The sequence below is a fragment of the Corythoichthys intestinalis genome, chromosome 4, assembly GCF_030265065.1.
Source record: "Corythoichthys intestinalis isolate RoL2023-P3 chromosome 4, ASM3026506v1, whole genome shotgun sequence".
In the NCBI taxonomy this organism is placed as follows: Eukaryota; Metazoa; Chordata; class Actinopteri; order Syngnathiformes; family Syngnathidae; genus Corythoichthys; species Corythoichthys intestinalis.
In genome coordinates this window covers 25,728,005-25,746,997 of record NC_080398.1, presented here as the reverse complement: position 1 = coordinate 25,746,997, position 18,993 = coordinate 25,728,005, and the positions used below count along the sequence as shown (strand labels likewise).

Here is an 18,993-nt window from a genome sequence, read left to right as displayed (position 1 = left end):
AAATATTTCTTCAGTAGTTTTTGAAAACAAAGGATTGAATCATTGTATCACATGAACCAATACACATGAAAGTTAGTATAAGTCAATACCAATTTATTTTGCATTTATCATTCAGCCTATCAATTAATTAGGTTCATATTAGTGAGAAATGTAGCCCAACCCCCGTTCAATAATCTGTTTGGTCTTATAAATGTCCCGTCCCCTGCAAAAAGTGCACTTGGAGGTTATGCTGATATAACCCTACTCACATGACGTCACAACCACGTCCCTGCGCCATATTGTCCGTCAACTCGTCGTGTTGACGCATTACCGCTACATAAATTCCTCCTATTACGGCGTGTTTTTCTGCTCGTTAACATTAATAATAAAATGGTGAAGGCGTGTGTGGCGGTCGGTTGCAATAACAGAGAAGATAGACGGAGAGACTTGGAAGTTCTACCGTATTCCGAGAGACCCGGAGAGGAGAGCGAGATGGACTGCTGCAATTCGACGAGAAAACTGGGCTCCAAACGATTACCACAGATTATGTAGTAGTCATTTTATATCTGGTAAGATGCATTTAATATATATTTAGAGGGTTTTGGGCTGACAACCACAATTAAGATCATTGCTGGGCTAATCGCCGACAACATACACTCAGACGTTGTGAATGAACTACCTGAAAATATATAATTATAAGGGAATAATAAGACAGTTGTCTTACAATTAATTTACAATTTCACTATTGAGGTCAAAAGCCAAAAAATAAATTAAACTAGGGACAATCTGGAGTAGTGCTATCGCACTTATCGTATTTATTACATATTATATATGCATGTAGTGAGAGTGCTATCGCTAAACCATATAAACATTAAAAGCCCTAGCTCCATTGACAAATGACATGAAATGCATTAGACTTGACAGTGGATGTTAGCAAGAACTAAAGATTTTGAATTGAAAATTTCGTAACTCACCTTCCCGGGCACAAGATAGATTCCTGCCGAATTTTCGTGGACGAGGACCTGTTTCACCCAACCAGAAACAAAGTATTTATAAGCCTCCAAGCTCTTAAAGTTTTTCAAACTTTCGTGAGAATAGGCTGATTTTGTGTGGACAAGATAGTTGTAAATATCAGGGTAGCAGATGTCAGGCAGAGACGGCGAAGACAGCGGGTCGAAAAACATCGATTTAGGCATCAAATATGGATCTGGCGAATGGATAAACTGAAGCTTTTCCACATAACGCCTTTTATGCAACGCATCCAATGAGTTTACAGCGTCAGATAACACCGGGGCTTCCATGAATTGCTCTATAAATTGCACGACTAATTGAAACCATTGAGAATAGGGCTTAAAAATGTCAGACAATATGGCGGCCGGATACAGCGACACGTCATTTTGTGACGTAGGTGAGTAGGGTCTATATCAGGGGTCCCCAACCTTTTTTGCACCACGGACCGGTGTTATTTGGGTCTTTTTTTTCACGGACCGGTGTTCTGACAAATTTTGCAACCCATCAAAAATTGCAACGATGCGGTTCTGCGCATGCGCGTAACGTTAAACATAGCCGCAAAATGCGCAAATGCAGCAATTCCAAAGTAAACACTACAAACTTTCTTGAAAGAAAGCAATATTAACTTACGTTTGATCATGGAAGGACTTGTACAAAAGTTCTCCTCAGATTCATCCTGCCATGTAAGCTTCACACAACAGCTGCGCACCGCGCTCACCATTAACGACTTCGCCTTGTCGTTAAACATTAATTAAGAAGCCCGCTTCACAAAGATACGATGTTGGAAATTGTAGCAAGGTTTTCAACGCTCTTGTCACGATGTCAGGATATTCCAGAATGACTTTAATCCAGAACCTCGGTAGAGTTGTTGTCCCAAATGTACGTTTAATAAGGTCGCCGTCATTTGCGATCTCTGTTTATTAACAAACGGGTCACGAATCCACTCCTTCGCAGTTCATGGGTCTTCGAGGTTGTAGGCTCGTCAGGTGCCCTTTTCGCCGTAAAAATATCCTTTTCGCCGTAAAAATATTTCCAAAGACGTCTGTTTTCCTCTTATCTTCGCTCATGTGGGGGCTAATTATTTCCGGGAACAAATGTGCTGCGCCGCGGCCTAGTAATACGCTATTATCGAGGACAAGCGCACATAGATATATTATATACACAAACAAGATGTACTGCTAGCAGTCCAATCAATGGACTTCTATGACAATATTGTAATGTATCCCGTAGTATTATACCTAGAGTAGACAGAGATATTGGTGTGTTAAGCAGGGGCACAGGGTTAATTCGGCCAGAATGCGGTCGTTATTAAATTATTTTTTTCTTTGCGGCCCGGTCGCAAATGCGCCATGGACCGGTACCGGTCCGTGGCCCGGCAGATGGGGACCCCTGGTCTATATCGTCCCTATCAATGTTGAAACTAAACCTACGCCCTTGCCCTAGACTGTAGCTTGAACACCATGCACCAGTATGTCACGTGACACACAAATGAACCAATGAATTCCCACCTCTTCCTTCCTCCGCTTGTCTACCAATGACGCCCACGACTATTTTTAAAAGCACACCAACCCTCCAGGCTGCGTCACCTGTCTACCTGTCTGCTTCTTCTCCTTTCATCACAAATCTCAAACAATTCTAAGGTTGCTTATTTGATGAATTTCCCCACTATTCACCAGTTATGTGATACTATAACAAAGACCAGACAAAAACATGCAAAGCAAATGGCAGCTAGTTCAAGCATCATCATCATCAACAGACCCCCCGCTATTCCACTCTACCTCCATCTTTGAGCCGCCATTCCCTCCCGTGACTCATCAGCCCCTCCCCCTCTTTTTCCACTGTGAGCACCATACTCGCCCTCCTCCTCATCGCTCATTTCCATCCTTCTACTCGCACCCTCTCGCGTCAAACAGGCAGCAGGTAAAAATTTCTCCATTTACTCACTCCGTTAATCCTCTCTCCATTGTGATGGCGATGATTCAGCGATGACATGCCAGTTCCCGTTTGAGGATTAAGCATTTGCTTTTCAATTTTCTCCTGCAGTAATAATACGCATGTGTGTCATTGCCAATATGTGCATTATAATAATTCATTTTGTATTATTACAGGATGTCCATAGTGAATATTGTTGCCAGGGAGATTCTGGACTCCAGGGGAAACCCAACAGTGGAAGTAGATCTACATACTGATAAAGGTTATTAGAATTATCCTGTATTTGCATGTCCAAGGTTGAATCCTTTGATGCAGTTACTAAGGGTGTAAGTAACTACAGCCTACATTGATCTGGATCGTTATATCGAATTGCCGTTTTGTTAACAATAATGGGTTTAAATTTTCATTCAAATTTACATAACGTTTTAGCAACAAAATGAGCAAAAATGTCAAAATTGCTTTGTATTATTTATTGCTTGACGTGAAATGTAACTGTGTTAAAAGTAGGGCTGTCAAACGATTAAAATTTTTAATCGAGTTAATTACAGCTTAAAAATTAATTAATCGTAATTAATCGCAATTAATCGCAATTCAAACCATCTATAAAATATGCCATATTTTTCTGTAAATTATATATATATTTTGTAAAATAAATTGTTGGAATGGAACGATAAGACACAAGATGGATATATACATTCAACATACGGTATATAAGGACTGTAGTGGGCATTTCACTCTACTGTCATTTAAATCTGTCTATGCTATCCTCACTCCGAAGCGTCTACTTTTTCCAAAGCTAGACAGCTAGTGAATGACGCCTTAATAATTAGACTTCTCCCTTTTAGTTCTGATTTATTAATAAAATGGCCTCAAACCATTGTCCTCTTTAGACCGTCATAAAACTACAAAAATAGAAAGTACACAAGCATTGCATTAGCAACAACGTTAGCTTAGCACGCTATACAGGTTCACTAAACATAAACAAAAAGCGTCTCATACAAAAATATAACATTTCGCTTACTAACATAATATGTACATTCTTTACAATAACCATACTTACGGACAAATCTTGTCCAAGGATCATATAAGCACAACATTACAACGTAGGCGTCAGCCCGAGATGTCGTGCAGCCATATTGAACCGCAAGAAATCAATAAACCATGTCGCAACGCGAACACAAGAGTTCGCTGTTGGACAGCACAAAAAGCCTTGCTGTAAAACTTACCAAAAGGCAGAATACTGTCTAAGCTGGACATGTGCGTTAATTGTGTCAAATATTTTAACGTGATTAATTTAAAAAATTAATTACCGCGCGTTAACGCGATAATTTTGACAGCCCTAGTTAAAAGCGTGCAAATTATCATCTCAAATTATCCAAGATCCTCGAATCGGATAGAATCGTGGGAGTATTGTATCATTATCCGAAGAACTGAATGTCGTCATCTCGGTACTGTTGTCACGATACTAAAACTTTCAACTCGATATCTATAATTTAAAAAAGTACTTGATACTAGAGCTGAAACGAATACTCGAGCAACTCGAGTAACTCGAGTTTAAAAATTGATCCGAGTAATTTTATTCACCTCGAGGAATGGTTTAATTTTGCCAGCTATAAGCATCACGTTTTGCCCGGACTACTTTTAATGCGGGACAACGCTCTGACGTCACGTCCGTAGAGGAAGAAGCAATTAAAAAATACTTTACTGCAGCCGACAGCCATTACAAACTGCGCCGACGTTGCTAAAAACTACGCCCGCATGTTGCTACGGTGGTAGCAGCCTAGCAGGTAGCGTCTGATGCGTGTCATAGATATCACATGTACGTAGAGTTAGATGCGAAATAACCGACTCGGCGGCATTAACAAAACAGCCGCCATCTTAAAGCAGTACACTTCTCGGCGCTCATAAATAAGATTAACGTTACTGTCACTCACTCACAAAAAACGGTGAAGTAGTGCCCGCCCATGAGAAAAAATTTAATTGCGGGGAGGGGGGGGGGTACATAAAAGACATGTTTTTTCTTTTTTTTCTCCAAAGTATAATTTAAAAAATGTATATACATATTTTAATAAATGATTTTTAAGCATTTCAAATGTAATAATTATGATCAGTTTGAAACATGTTACTGTCCCACCAAATTAATTTAAAAGAAGAATTAAGTAGAAAAATGCTTGTCTTTATCCAATGTTTCATTGAGTGAGTCCACTCAAATCCGCTCAAGCTCCTTACTTACGCACAATGAGTTGCCACAGCAACTGTTTAACAAGTTAAACGATGATTGACGCATGTGTTGCTTTGAAGTTTCGGGTTCCAGGCATCTGTGGCAAAATCAAACATTAAACGTCTGTTAATCATCATTAACTTTAATAAGCAACACCAGTGCACTGCCTGACCAACAAAAAGTAGCAGGAGGGAGGGAGACAACATGATCGGACAGGACAGCTCTTCTGTATTTATTTATGTATGTATTTTTTTTTATTTTAATTGGAAAAAAAATCTGCGGTGAACTGAAAGCGCGAAGTAGTGAGGGATCACTGTATTCTCATATTTTATTTCTCATTTATTTATTTATTCGTTGATATTTCCAATATAAAAAATGGAAAGGGGGGAAAACAGTACATTCTCTTTATATTTTTTTTAACAAACAAAAACGAAAATACAATAAATATCCTCTATTTTTTTTTTATTTCTTTACATTTATTTAAATTAAAAACATAAAAAAAGGGGGAAAAAACAGTAAACATTTTCTCTTTAATCTTTTTAAAAATATTTTATTTAAAGGTTCACAATGTAAGATTTAGACTTAAATTATTCATGAAATGGCCATATTATTTCAATAGACATAAAAAAAAACATGTTTTTTGGAAATACTTCTAAAACGGATCTCGATGGTTAAGCGGAGATTTTCCCACTTTAAAAAATGATTTATGTTTCGCAAATTTGGTCCTGTTTTTCTTCCGTATTCATCATCAGCCAATCACGAGACCAGTTTCCAGTCTTCGTCCGGGCTGCCACAGCTCTGTAAGCGCTACGCCAACTTTGACAAACAGTGTGAATTATGTCTACCACTCAAGCAAAAAAAAAAAAAACAAAAAAAAAACAAGGATATTCATTCATTTGGTGTGGTTGTGCTACCTTATTTAGCATGTGGATCTATTGACCAGTGTTCTACTGGTGTTACGCTACTTAGCATGTGGATCCATTGACCAGGACAAAGAAAAATTGTCTTTCTGCGTGTATATATTTAGTCGGTAATGAAAATTAAAATGGATGGAGCAATTAAATCGTCCTTGTGGATGCTCTCAATGCACTACCAAATTACAAAAATGGCGGAAAACACAGACAAGACTGAAAAAGCAGTTTCTGCTCTTGCACTCCTCTTTAAAAGAAACTGCTGTATTTTAAGCCAAAAGAACTGTTGTGTTTGATAGAACAATATGTCTATATGCTGCCATAGCAGATTCATGGCGCATTAAGCCCCCGAACTATTTTGAATTTGTCCGTTTTACCCTGAAAACCCCCATTTACAGACGCCGCGCAACCGCTTTTGTTTCAACCCAGCCATAAAACGAAGGTAGTTAATTGTATTTCTTATTCAAAATGTCCGTCGTTTTTAGCTTAGAATCATTAATTGATGTCTCATATGTCGTTTGGAAAAAAAAAACGGCTTTAAAAAGTTATTCACTCACATATTTTAAACTTTTAAACAAATTATGTCACAATGAAAAAAATGCCGTCTGTAAAAAAGTCACGGGTATCTACCTCATAACTATCGCTTAATTGTATTTTTTTTTGTTACTGTTGCATTTTCTCCGATATGTTAGATAAATAATCGATCCAAACAAAGAAAGATTGAAAAAAAAGTTTGAAAGGGAAAATACATGAAAAAGAACATCTCGACCACTCCTTGATGTCTGCGATTTCTGCATCGCGACCCTTGTTATATTACCATGTTTCACCCATAAAATCCCCCAAAAATCCAGCTGTGACCATTCATAGCTGTAGCTTGACACTCGGTGATACATAATAAAAAAAAAAGTTTTGGGATCGAAACAAGGTAAGTATGCGATAATATCTCATTAAACTCATGGCCTCTGTAATTCTGCTCTCGCGTGCTCTCACCTCTAGATCGGGTTTTGCTGATTAAAAAACTTTTTTTTTTTTTTTAAATGCCCTCCTGTTCTAATTTTTTTTCCTCCAGAAAATTTAGATTTTAAGCTTTCCAATGATTTATTCCACATGCATATTGGACAATTTTGTTGGCCAAATTGGGTTTCTCAGAGCGGAACCTTAAATTCACCTGGGTTTTTTCCGCCATATATTTCTTTGCCAGTGTGCTTATCCATTGAGTAGTAGAGAAGAAGCCCTCCCTCATGTCATGGTGACATAAACTAACTTGGACCTCATATCACAGGTCTTTTAACTGTCATTACTAAATAATGGCAATAATACATTGAAAACATCCTGCATGAAATTTAAAAATAAGATATACCTTCTGCAGAGGACTCGTCGCTTGCCACTTCTAGTTCTTTTCCTGCTCGTTCACCAATGTGAAGTGGTATTCTGGCAACCTGAAGGGAGAGGGCATCTTGTGCTAGTCAATATTTTGATCTAGTTGCAGTACCATTTTTGGCCTTCAATCCTACATTGTGCACCTTTAAATCCTATTTTAGCGGAAAAATTGAAGTCGATGAACACGATTTATTTTTGTGGGCGGGCCACATCTGGCTCCCATGCCTTAAGTTTGACACCTGTGAAAATGGTCATTTACCCCCTTATCGATTGCATTCAATTTTGGTGGTACAAAGCAAATACTTCTAGATTGGACTCAACAACAAATCCACATTTAGCTCACCATTTTCTCCCCAACCCAGGTTTGTTCCGGGCTGCTGTGCCGAGCGGTGCTTCCACGGGCATCTATGAAGCTCTGGAACTCCGAGATGGAGATAAGACTCGCTACAAGGGCAAAGGTTGATTGTTAACCACAGATTATGTAATGTTTTGAGTAGACTTTTCAGTCAACAGTAAATGACACTGAACATTTGATGAACATTAATGCAAAGTACATATTGAGAAATTTCTTGTGAATGCTGAGTAATGCTGTCACTGGGGACATAGAAAGCTCTTGAAACATGTAGATTTGCCCTCTAGTTCCCCGAGAACAATGTCTATTATTGTGGCACTTGTCTGCATTGATGTACAGTGGACATAGAAAGTCCATACAAATCTGCTCCAATGACAGTTGTTGTGACAAAAACAATGGTTGACTCATTGCTACCATTGAGCGATGAATCACTCCCAAACCTCCCAGTCCAAATGGATTGGACAACTATCACTGTCAATGGTAGTGAATGACTTCAATTTTTCTCCCTTAGGTGTAACAAAGGCAGTTGGGCACATTAATGACACCCTTGGACCTGCCCTTATTCAGTCAGTAAGTAGGAAAACACAAATGTGTTTCGAAGATGTTTTTCCTGCATGAGTGACATGTTTTGTGTGTTCCAGGGGATCAGCGTTCTGGAGCAAGAGAAGCTGGACAACCTAATGATTGAAATGGATGGCACCGAAAACAAATGTAGGCGGGTTATTCTAGAATTAGGACATTTTGACTTCAAAATGCTTAAAAAATAAGCCTCATCTGTTCTGATTGTTTATCGTTAATACCATAAGTATTTTAACACCCTGCGATTTTGCAATTAATCCCACTTAGAAATGATTGGCAGGTTTGAAATGTTCATGGTAGGTGTTTGTCAACTATGAGAGACCATCCAAAGAAAAAAAAATCCAGAAATCCCAGTGTATGATTTTTAACAATTTATTTGTGCTATACTGCTGCAAATAAGTATGTGAACACCTGTCTATTAGCTAGAATTGTGAGCCTCCTAGACCTGTTACTCGCCTTTAAAAAGTCCAACGAATAAATGGAATAGAAGTAGACTTTTTGGGTCTGACTTTTTGACCTGTTTGAGGCGGTTAGCTGCATATAAACACCTGTACACCCCATACAATCAGGAAGACACCAATTACTAATATGGTCAAGACCAGAGAGCTGTCCAAAGACACCAGAGACAGAATTGTAGACCTCTACAAGGCTCGAAATTTTCAATTTTCAAGCAGCTTGGTGATATAAGATCCATCGTTGGAGCAATTATCAGAAAACGGAAGCTAAACATGACTGTCAATCTCCCTCGGACTGGGGCTCCATGCAAGATCTACTTCGTAGGGTCTCAATGATCCTAAGAATGGTGAGGAATCAGCCAAGAACTACACAGGAGGAGCTGGTCAATGAGCTGAAAGGAGCTGGGACCACCATTTCCAAGGTTACTGTTGGTAATACACTATGACGTCATGGTTAAAAACCATTCATGGAACGGAAGGTTCCCCTGCTAAAAGCAGCACATGTCCTGGCCTGTTTTAAGTTTGCCATTGACAATTTTGATGATCAAGAGGAGTCATGGGAGAAAGTTCTTTGGTCATATAAGATTAAAATGGATCTTTTTGGTCTTAATTCCACTCATAGTGTTTGGAGGAAGAAGAATGATGAGTACCATCACAAGAACATCATGCCTACTGTGAAACATGGGGGTGGTAGCATCATGCTTTGGGGGTGTTTATCTACACATGGGACTGGACAACTGCACTTTATTAAGGAGAGGATGACCAGGGCCATGCATTGTGAGATTTTGGGGAATAACCTACTCCTCTCAGTTAGACCATTGAAAATGGGTCATGACTGGGTCTTCCAACATGACAATGGCCTAAAGCAGACAGCCAGAATTAACTTACAGTGGCTTCGTAAAAAGCATATCAAGGTTCTGGAGGGCCCTAGCCAGTCTCCAGACCCAAACCCAATAGAAAATCTTTGGAGGAAGCTCAAACTCTGTGTTTCTCAGTGACAGTACAGAAACCTGATTAATCCAGAGAAGATCTGTGTGGGGCAGTGGTGCAAAATCCCTGCTGCAGTCTGTGCAAACCTGGTGAAAAGTTATAGGAAACGTTTGACCTCTGTAATTGTAATCAAGGGCTACTGTACCAAATATTAACATTTATTGTCTCAAGTGTTCAAATACGTATTTGCAGCAGTATATTACAAATAAATTGTTAAAGAATCATACACTGTGATTTCGGGATTTTTTTTTTTTTTGTGGGAGAACTTGCACAATCGCAGGGTGTTCAAATACTTATTTTCCTCACTGTAAATATATGGTTAGCATAGTCAAATCTTTTATCTGTAGCAATATTAGCAATTGTTTTTTTTTTTGTTTTTCTTTACCACGAGTAGAAGCTAGCTTTTTAGCTAGCTGTTACTTCTGACCAAGAAGATAAAACTTACTCATGTAAATAAGAAAACAGTATCTAAATATAGTAAAAATAAAAAAATATATATATATATTAAATATCATAGTTAATATAGTCACCATAACAGGGTTGCTAATCTGTATTAATGTTAGCTTTTTCTCAGGAGTAGAAGCAAGCTGTTTTGCTATTTGCTAATTCTGATACAAATAGCAGGGTTGTGTGAGGCTGAGTGAGACATTCAATCAAAGCTAACTTTTTTATAAAATACGAAAAATAAAAGCCACGGCAGACTTTTGCTCGACAAATTCTGTTTGAAGTCTGTCTGATGATGATGACGTCTTTCGTAAGACTAAATAGGTTATAGTAAGAGTTGTGGGTAACTTTCCATGTATAATAATTCAAATTACAATTTTTATTTTTTTTCTTCAAAACAAATGTTCCCACTTTTAGAAGAGACAAAACGACACACATAATACCCAAATTATGAAATGTAACTGTTTTAGCAGTTTAATTTGAGATTCAATATGGTCTTTAGGAGGGTGGGACATGAGAGAAATGGCATTTGAAAGGGGCGCTCCAGAGTAATTTGTCGTTTTTATGACTATTTTCTCTATGTTTTCGCTTAATTTTCTCAAGATTTGCTCAGGACATGTAATTTGACTCAAAAACGTCATGTTTTCGTATTTTGTATGTACCGTATATTGTACTCTAAAGAGCGGGACGTAAAATGTTTCATAAAAAGCCAAATGCATCCGTGATGTTGTTGATTTGTGCAGCTAAGTTTGGTGCCAACGCCATCCTTGGCGTGTCATTGGCTGTATGCAAAGCGGGAGCAGCAGAGAAGGACGTGCCATTGTACCGTCACATTGCCGATCTGGCGGGAAACCGAGACCTGGTTCTCCCAGTTCCAGTGAGGAAAACATTACATTTTAAATCTGAAGTCAGAACAGAGAAGCTCCTACTAACAGTATGTCCTTCACTTTTAGGCTTTCAATGTGATCAACGGGGGATCCCATGCTGGGAATAGACTGGCGATGCAAGAGTTTATGGTACTACCCGTCGGTGCGGAGTCATTTCGCGAGGCCTTGCGTGTGGGGGCGGAGCTTTATCAGACGCTGAGGGGCGTGATCAAGGAGAAGTATGGTCAAGATGCGACGAATGTGGGTGACGAGGGCGGGTTCGCGCCTAACATTCAGGAAAACAGCGAAGGTGAGAAATGGTATGCTGGGCCTAGATTTTGACACCCATCAAACTAAACAATCACAAAAATGAAGATAAGCACACATTTAAAGTGCGTACGACAGGATGAAAAAAAGTCTTAAATATCATTATTATGTGAATTACAATCATATTTTGAGACGATTCGACTATATACAACAATTTGGCAAAGTGCAGATGATGAGAAACTATTAATCTGCCGTCTAGCCACGCCTACCATTATGGGGCTCTAGTGTCCCTAACAGGTGTATGACGTCATCGGGAGAATGGTTTCATCTGATTTAGTATGCAGCCCATTGAGGGGGAATTATTCATAACGAGGAAAATGCAACGAAGAGATCCGCAAAATGTCTTTGTTTCAGTCTCTCTACTCCAATATTTTTAAATATTGATATATCTTTAAATATCGATACTTTTTATTGAAGTATTTTCCCAATTGCTAAATCAATGGTATGGTCATGACAAATAACAATATTGTGCTAAATAGAATATTAAATAATAAAAATGCATTTATTCAGTACGACATGGCAAAATTACTCCATCATGGTCAAAACTGTCGACTTCACCTTTACTGTCGCACCTCCCGAACGCTATATTATGCCGCCGTAGTTAGTCAGGCTTTGGTCATTTCCCTGCCCCCCGGCTTCGGAGAATGTAAACAAACCAAGAGGCGTGACAGCTAGCAGACATGCCAACCCGAACCGAGTGACGTCTCAAAGTCTTATTTTCGCTTTTCAAAGTGAAAAATCACACAAATCTAGCCCGGATCATGTCACACAACTGCGGGGTTGTCGATCTTTTTCGCCGATCGGCAACCCGCCAGGCGGAGGGCAAGTTACAGCTTGTTCCCCTGCTACTACGGACAGGAAAGCTCGCCTAAGAAGCAGCTGGAGGGTACCGCCGGACAAACTGGCCGACGTTGGAGGAACGCATCATGTCACACTGCCGCGGGGTTGTCGATTGTGTTCGCTGATCGGCAACCCGCCCGGCGGAGAGAAAGTTCCAGCTCGTTCACCTGCTACTATGGACAGGATGGCTCGCCGGGGAAGCAGCTGGAGAGTACCGCCGGACAAACCGGTCGACGTCGGAGGAACGCGTAGCTGCCACATGGTTAACACGAATATAATGAAAAATAATGCTTTACTAAAAGACAACAATGTAAACAAAGAGCAGCATGCAGTTGTTGCGCAGCTAACATGACATACAGAATGTGTCTTAGGAGCTCTTTTCTAGATGCTCATCGATGATGAAACATGAGTAAATAGTCCTTTATTTAAAGAAAGTTTGTAGCGTTTAATTTGTAAACGCTGTATTCTTGGCCATTTTTAACACAAAGTTGCAATTTCTGATGGGGTTGAAAATTTGACAGAACACTGGGCACCTGAAGAGGGCAATAAACCGAGTATAGTGCTCTCCCGGCGGGGGGATGTGCGACTCGGTCGTCGGCCAAGTGGTCAAGGAGCATGTCAGCCACAAAATGCTAGCCACCTACGTATTAAATGATCCCAGTATTTTACATCATACAAAACCCGATGTTTACTCACTTCCTCGTAAGTCCAATGGTCCCACAGTGGTAGGGCTTGTTTTGGCCAATATCCACCAGTGAATGGGAACTTTTTGAAATTCCAAAAAGGCTTACACGCCTCTCCCTGGTGAAGCAAAATTTTTCTGCAGCTGTTTGGCTGGCGTGAAGCGAAAAATAAACAAATTAATCCGCAAAATCAGCTGAATCCTTAGTTCTTCTCATACAACAGTATGGCTGGATAGTGAAGACGACTCCTTCTACCGTACACGTCACAGCGCCCTCTTTCTCAACTCGAGACTGGAACCGGAAGTCACTCATTAAAACTTAAGAATGGTGCTTTTTCAGTGAGTTGGACTTTTATGCAACAACAACAACAAAGACTAACTAAAATGAGGTAAAACAACTCCTCCTTCGAAGATTAAGACATTCAAACATTAAGACATTGACTTTGCGGTGTATTTTTTTTACAGACACTTTTGTTTGGACTGCAAATTGTACCGCTTTGGTGAGTTTTTCTTGAATTTGCACTTCTGTGCAGCTTTGGAGCTGATCAAGACAGCCATCGAGAAGGCTGGTTTCACCGACAAAGTGGTGATCGGGATGGACGTGGCCGCCTCTGAGTTCTTCATTGAGGGCAAGTACGACCTGGACTTCAAGTCCCCGCCCAATGCCGCGCGCAACATCAGCGGCGAGGAGCTGGCCGCCATCTACCAAGGCTTCATCAACAACTACCCAGGTCTGTGTGTGTATGTGTGGCTTTTACTACTCCCTAATTATGTAGATTATCCTTACTCCCGTGTCACGGTCTCATTTCCTGTGTCACAAAAAGGAGAGAACAAGTGAGCTTGTTGCCTCCTCAGCCTCCCGCAATTAGACCTCTTAAAGAGCTTTTAATTACGTGTTACAGCGCTCATTTGGCAAGCGAGGACGTGCCTCTTTGCCCTCATAATAGCGTGTGCAACTGTGTGTAACATGATTGCACCGTAAATGACCACTTAGCCTCGAGGCTAGCAATGTGCGATTTTTTCCCCCCCAGTTGTTTCCATCGAAGATCCCTTTGACCAGGATGACTGGCCGGCTTGGACTCAGTTCACAGCCTCTGTGGGGATCCAGGTAAAAGACACAAACATACAACAACAACAAAATTTCATTTGATTTTTCCAGAGAGAATTTTCCAGTAGGAAAGATTACAGCTCACTTTTCTAGCAAGACAAATTAGAGCTCAGTTTTCTGGAAGGAGAAGTTAGGGCACAATCTTCTGGAAGGACAAGTTAGAGCTTAGTTTTCTGGCTGCACAAATGCTCCATTTTCTGGAAAGACAGTTTAAGATCAATTTTCAGGAAGGGTGATTACAGCGCCCTGCTATAGCAAGAAAATGTTGAGCTCAATTTTCTGGTAGGTCGAGTAAGAGCTCAATTTTCTGGAAGGACAAGTTGGAATTCAGTTTTCTAGCAGAAGTTAGACCTCAATCCTATGGAAGGACAAGAGCTCAATTTTCTGGAAGGACTAGTTAAAGCTCAATTTTCTGGCAGGAGAGGTTAGAGCTCTGGTTTTCTGGCAAGACAAAATGAAGCTCAATTTTCTGAAAGGACAAGTTAGAACAATATTCAGAAGGACAGGTTGAAGCTTATTTTTCAGGAAGAAGCTAGACCTTCATCTCCAGGAATGACAAGAGATCAAATTTCTGGAAGGACTCATTAAAGCTCAATTTTCTGGCAGGAGAAAATGAAGCTCAATTTTCTGGAAGGAAAAGTTAAAGCATTATTCTCTGGAAGGACAGGTTGAAGCTTACTTTTCTGGAATTTTCTGAAAGGACAATTTAGAGCCCACTTTTCTGGAAGAAAAAGTTAAAGCTCAATTTTCTGGCAGGACAAGTTTGAGCAGTTTTCTCTGGAAGGACAGATTGAAGCTTACTTTTCAGGAAGAAGTTAGACCTCAATCTTCTGGAAGGACAACAGCTCAATTTTCTGGAAGGACTAGTTAAAGCTCAATTTTCTGGCAGGAGAAGTTAGAGCTCTGGTTTTTTAGAAAAACAAAATGAAGCTCAATTTTCTTGAAGGACAAGTCCTTTGGAAGGACAGGTTGAAGCTTACTTTTGAGGAAGAAGTTAGACGTCAATCTTCTGGAAGGACAATAGTTCAAATTTCTGGAAGGGCAAGTTAAAGCTCATTTTTCTGGGAGGGCAAGCTGAGTTTAGGTTTTCTGGCAGCGCAAAATGGAGCTCAATTTTCTGGAAGGAAAAGTCAGAGCCCTGGTTTTCTGGAGAGACAAAATGAAGCTGAATTTTCTAGCAGGACAAGTTAGAGCAGTATTCTCTGGAAGGACAAGTTGAAGCTTACTTTTCTGTAAGAATTTAGACCTCAATCTTCTGGAATGAGAAGTGGTCAATTAATGGAACGACGAGTTAAAGCTCAATTTTCTGGCAGGAGAAATTAAAGCTCTGGTTTTCTGGCAAGACAAAATGAAGCTCAATTTTCTGGAAGGACAAGTTAGATCAGTATTCTCTGGAAGGAGAGGTTGAAGGTTACTTTTCTGGAAGAAGCTCGACCTCAATCATCTGGAAGGAGAAGCACTCAATTAATTGAAGGACTAGTTAAAGCTCAATTTTCTGGCAGGAGAAATTAGAGCTCTGGTTTTCTGGCAAGACAAAATGAAGTTCAATTTTCTGGAAGGACAATTTAGAACGGTATTCTCTGGAAGGACAGGTTGAAGCTTGCATTTCTTGAGGAAGTTAGACCTCCATCTGCTGGAATGACAAGAGTTCAAATTTCTGGAAGGACTCGTTAAAGCTCAATTTTCTGACAGAAGAAGTTAGAGCTCTGGTTTTCTGGCAAAAGAAAATGAAGCTCAATTTTCTGGAAGGAAAGGTTAGAGCAGTATTGTCTGGAAGGACAGGTTGAAGCTTACTTTTCTGGAAGAAGCTAGACCTCAATCATCTGGAAGGAGAAGCACTCAATTAATTGAAGGACTAGTTAAAGCTCAATTTTCTGGCAGGAGAAATTAGAGCTCTGGTTTTCTGGCAAGACAAAATGAAGTTTAGATTTCTGGAAGGACAATTTAGAACGGTATTCTCTGGAAGGACAGGTTGAAGCTTGTTCTTCTTGAGGAAGTTAGACCACAATCTTCTGGAAGGACAAGAGTTCAAATTTCTGGAAGGACTAGTCAAAAGCTCAATTTTCTGGCAGAAGAGGTTAGAGCTTAGGTTTTCTGGCAGGGCAAAATGAAGCTCAATTTTCTGGAAGGACATGTTAGAGCAGTATTCTCTGGAAGGACAGGCTGAAGCTTACTTTCTGGAAGAAGTTAAACTTCAATTTTCTGGAAGGGCAAGTTAAAAGCTCAATTTTCTGAAAGGACAATTTCGAGGTCTGGTTTTCTGGCAAAACAAAATGAAGCTCAATTTTCAGGATGGAAAAGTTAGAGTAGTATTTTCTGGAAGGACAGGTTGAAGCTTACTTTTCTGGAAGAAGTTAGGCCTCAGTCTTCTGAAAGGACAAGAGCTCAAATTTTGGAAGGACAAGTTAAAGCTCAATTTTCAAGAAGGTTTAGTTCAAGCTTACTTTTATGGCAGAAAAAATTAGAGCTCAATTTTCTGGCAGGACAAGTTATAGGTCGATTTTCCAACAGGACACGTAAAAGCTCAGTTTTCTGGCAGGACAATATTGGACGAAATTTTCTGGCAGGACAAGTTAGATAAAAAAATTCGGCAAGGACATTAGAACTCTTTCTTGCATGACAGATTATAGCTTAGATTTCTAGAGGACAAGTTAAAGTTGAAGTTCAAGGACGTACAAGTTAGAGCAAAATTTTCAGAAAGGACAAGTTAGGAACTCGATTTAATCACTGAGCAAAATAGTTATGGAATTAAATATGAGAGAGGCAGAAGGTAAAATTGTTCAACTAAAACTAATCGTACATAGAACAGAGGCTCAGTAGTGTGTTTCATGATGCCAATAATAAATGCCTGAATAAACAAATTATTTATCTTGGTCTCATTTCACATCACAAAAACCTGGCATTTTACCAAGGTTGTGAAGACTTTTTTAGCCAGTGTAGCTCGTACTTAGATCTAGCTAGATACAGTAGATACTGCATGTGTATATTTTACAGGTGGTTGGAGATGATCTGACTGTTACCAACCCACGTCGGATACAACGGGCCGTGGAGGACAAGGCCTGCAACTGTCTGCTGCTCAAAGTCAACCAGATCGGCTCCATCACAGAGGCCATCAAGGCGTGAGTGACACAGACATACCTGCAGGAAACTTTTGTTTCAATCCATAAATGTCGTTCTTCTTTTTCAGCTGTAAGCTAGCTCAGGAGAACGGCTGGGGCGTGATGGTTAGCCACCGCTCGGGTGAGACCGAGGACACCTTCATCGCCGACTTGGTGGTGGGTCTCTGCACTGGACAGGTGAGAAAGATTCAAGACGTCAGAGAACATTAAAAACCTTGAGATACAAATGAGCCGATATTCTTGATCCTCTGCGAAGAATGACTGAAATCACTGAACGAATCAGCAGATTTGTTGGCTTTAATTCCAACTACAATATCATAATTAACTATTTTGTCTTTTAGATCAAAACCGGAGCCCCGTGTCGTTCGGAACGTTTGGCTAAATATAATCAGCTCATGAGGTTAGTATTGATACATGCAGGAAAGTCATGAAGTACAATTCTTTACTAATATGTACATTTGTCCATACTTTCCCTCCTTCAGGATTGAGGAGGAGTTGGGTGATCAGGCTCGCTTTGCTGGACACAACTTTCGCAACCCCAGTGCACTCTGAGCACTCCGCCATGTCAGTCATTGTCCTTGTGCGAAATGCACAGCAAAGGCTCGCTGTTTTGATCCCAGGCTTTGTTGTGACAGTATGTGGCTGAGTTAACCGACTTCCCTGCGCTGACCCCCTATCACTGCGTTCCGTCTGGATGACTTTTGTCCTTTAGTGTGCTTTTGTCGTCCTGCCCGACTTTCCTACTGTGAACATTATGCTGCTTGAAATGAAATTGTGTGGAACTAAATGTGACGAATAAAGAGATGGGTGTGTGGTCACTCAATAATTATACCTCCATGGTTAAGTTTTTTGAAATTCAAAGCAACTGAGACAGCAGTTGTTGCCAATTTTTCCTCAATAGAGACAGTTCTATGATAAATTTTAACAATGACAAAATACTATTTGTCTAAAAAGACTACTTTTTATCTGATATTATATTTGCGGGTGAAAGTGGCTAGAATTTTGTGCCGAAACTCCCTGACAAAAAGGTCGCCAAGGAGCCAGATGTCTGTTTTCTTTAGGCTACTCCATTACAAGCAATAAAACAAACAACGAAATGAAATTAACAATATACGCTATTTTTATAATGGGTCAAAATGATTTTTCGAACAGATCATGTGGCGAGCACCTTAGACAGTCATTTGCTTTGCATATTATTTTCAAACAAAAAAAAATTAGGGGAGGGCAATTTTATTTTTCAAATAATTTTTTTCTTTGTTTGAAAATATTTTTTTTTGATTGAAGCAAGTTTTTGAAGGATTGAATGATTGAGACACAAATGTCACACAAAAAGGATTGCTAAAATCAAAGAAAACTTTTTAAATGAAAAATTCAGTGTTCAAATGCAAATATTTGAGTCTCAAATATTTTTTCGCATTCAAAAACTTTTTTCTATAAATGTTTTCTTTTTTGATTGAAGTGATTATTCTTTTGAAAATATATATTTTTTGTTTGAAGCAACTTATTTTTTGATTGAATAATAAAGACACAAATATCCTACCCAAAATGTGGCCCAACCGCAAAACATTACTTCAATCAAAAAAAGTTGCTTCAACCCAAAAAAATTGACTTCAATGTAAAAAAAAAAAAATTCAAAAAAAAATTGCTTTCAAATGCATTTTTTTGAGTTTCAATTTTTTTTTTTAATTCAAACACATTTTTTTTTTTTTTGATTGAAGTGACTTTTTTAATTGAAAATATATATTTTGATTGAAGCAACTTTTTTTTTTTTTTTTTTTTTTGATGGAAGCAACTTTT

The 18,993-nt window shown here is 39.4% G+C and overlaps 1 protein-coding gene across 1 annotated transcript; it reads left to right on the top strand.

The window, feature by feature from the left end:
* The first annotated feature begins 2,809 nt into the window (after positions 1-2,809).
* LOC130915237 (gamma-enolase) lies at positions 2,810-18,012 on the top strand. The gene is made up of 13 exons (XM_057835126.1): positions 2,810-2,910; positions 3,099-3,184; positions 7,797-7,892; positions 8,298-8,356; positions 8,428-8,497; positions 10,998-11,131; positions 11,208-11,430; positions 13,503-13,700; positions 14,001-14,077; positions 17,072-17,196; positions 17,265-17,373; positions 17,538-17,596; positions 17,679-18,012. The coding sequence occupies exons 2-13, from the start codon at positions 3,100-3,102 to the stop codon at positions 17,746-17,748; spliced, it is 1,305 nt and encodes a 434-aa protein (XP_057691109.1). The 5' UTR covers positions 2,810-2,910; position 3,099; the 3' UTR covers positions 17,749-18,012.
* The last annotated feature ends 981 nt before the right edge of the window (positions 18,013-18,993 follow it).

Coding starts and splice junctions, on each gene's coding strand:
- LOC130915237 (XM_057835126.1), top strand. CDS start 3,100: ATGTCCATAGTGAATATTGTTGCCAGGGAGATTCTGGACTCCAGGGGA. Junction 3,185..7,796: donor AGATCTACATACTGATAAAG/GTTATTAGAATT, acceptor TCCCCAACCCAG/GTTTGTTCCGGGCTGCTGTG. Junction 13,701..14,000: donor CTTCATCAACAACTACCCAG/GTCTGTGTGTGT, acceptor TTTCCCCCCCAG/TTGTTTCCATCGAAGATCCC.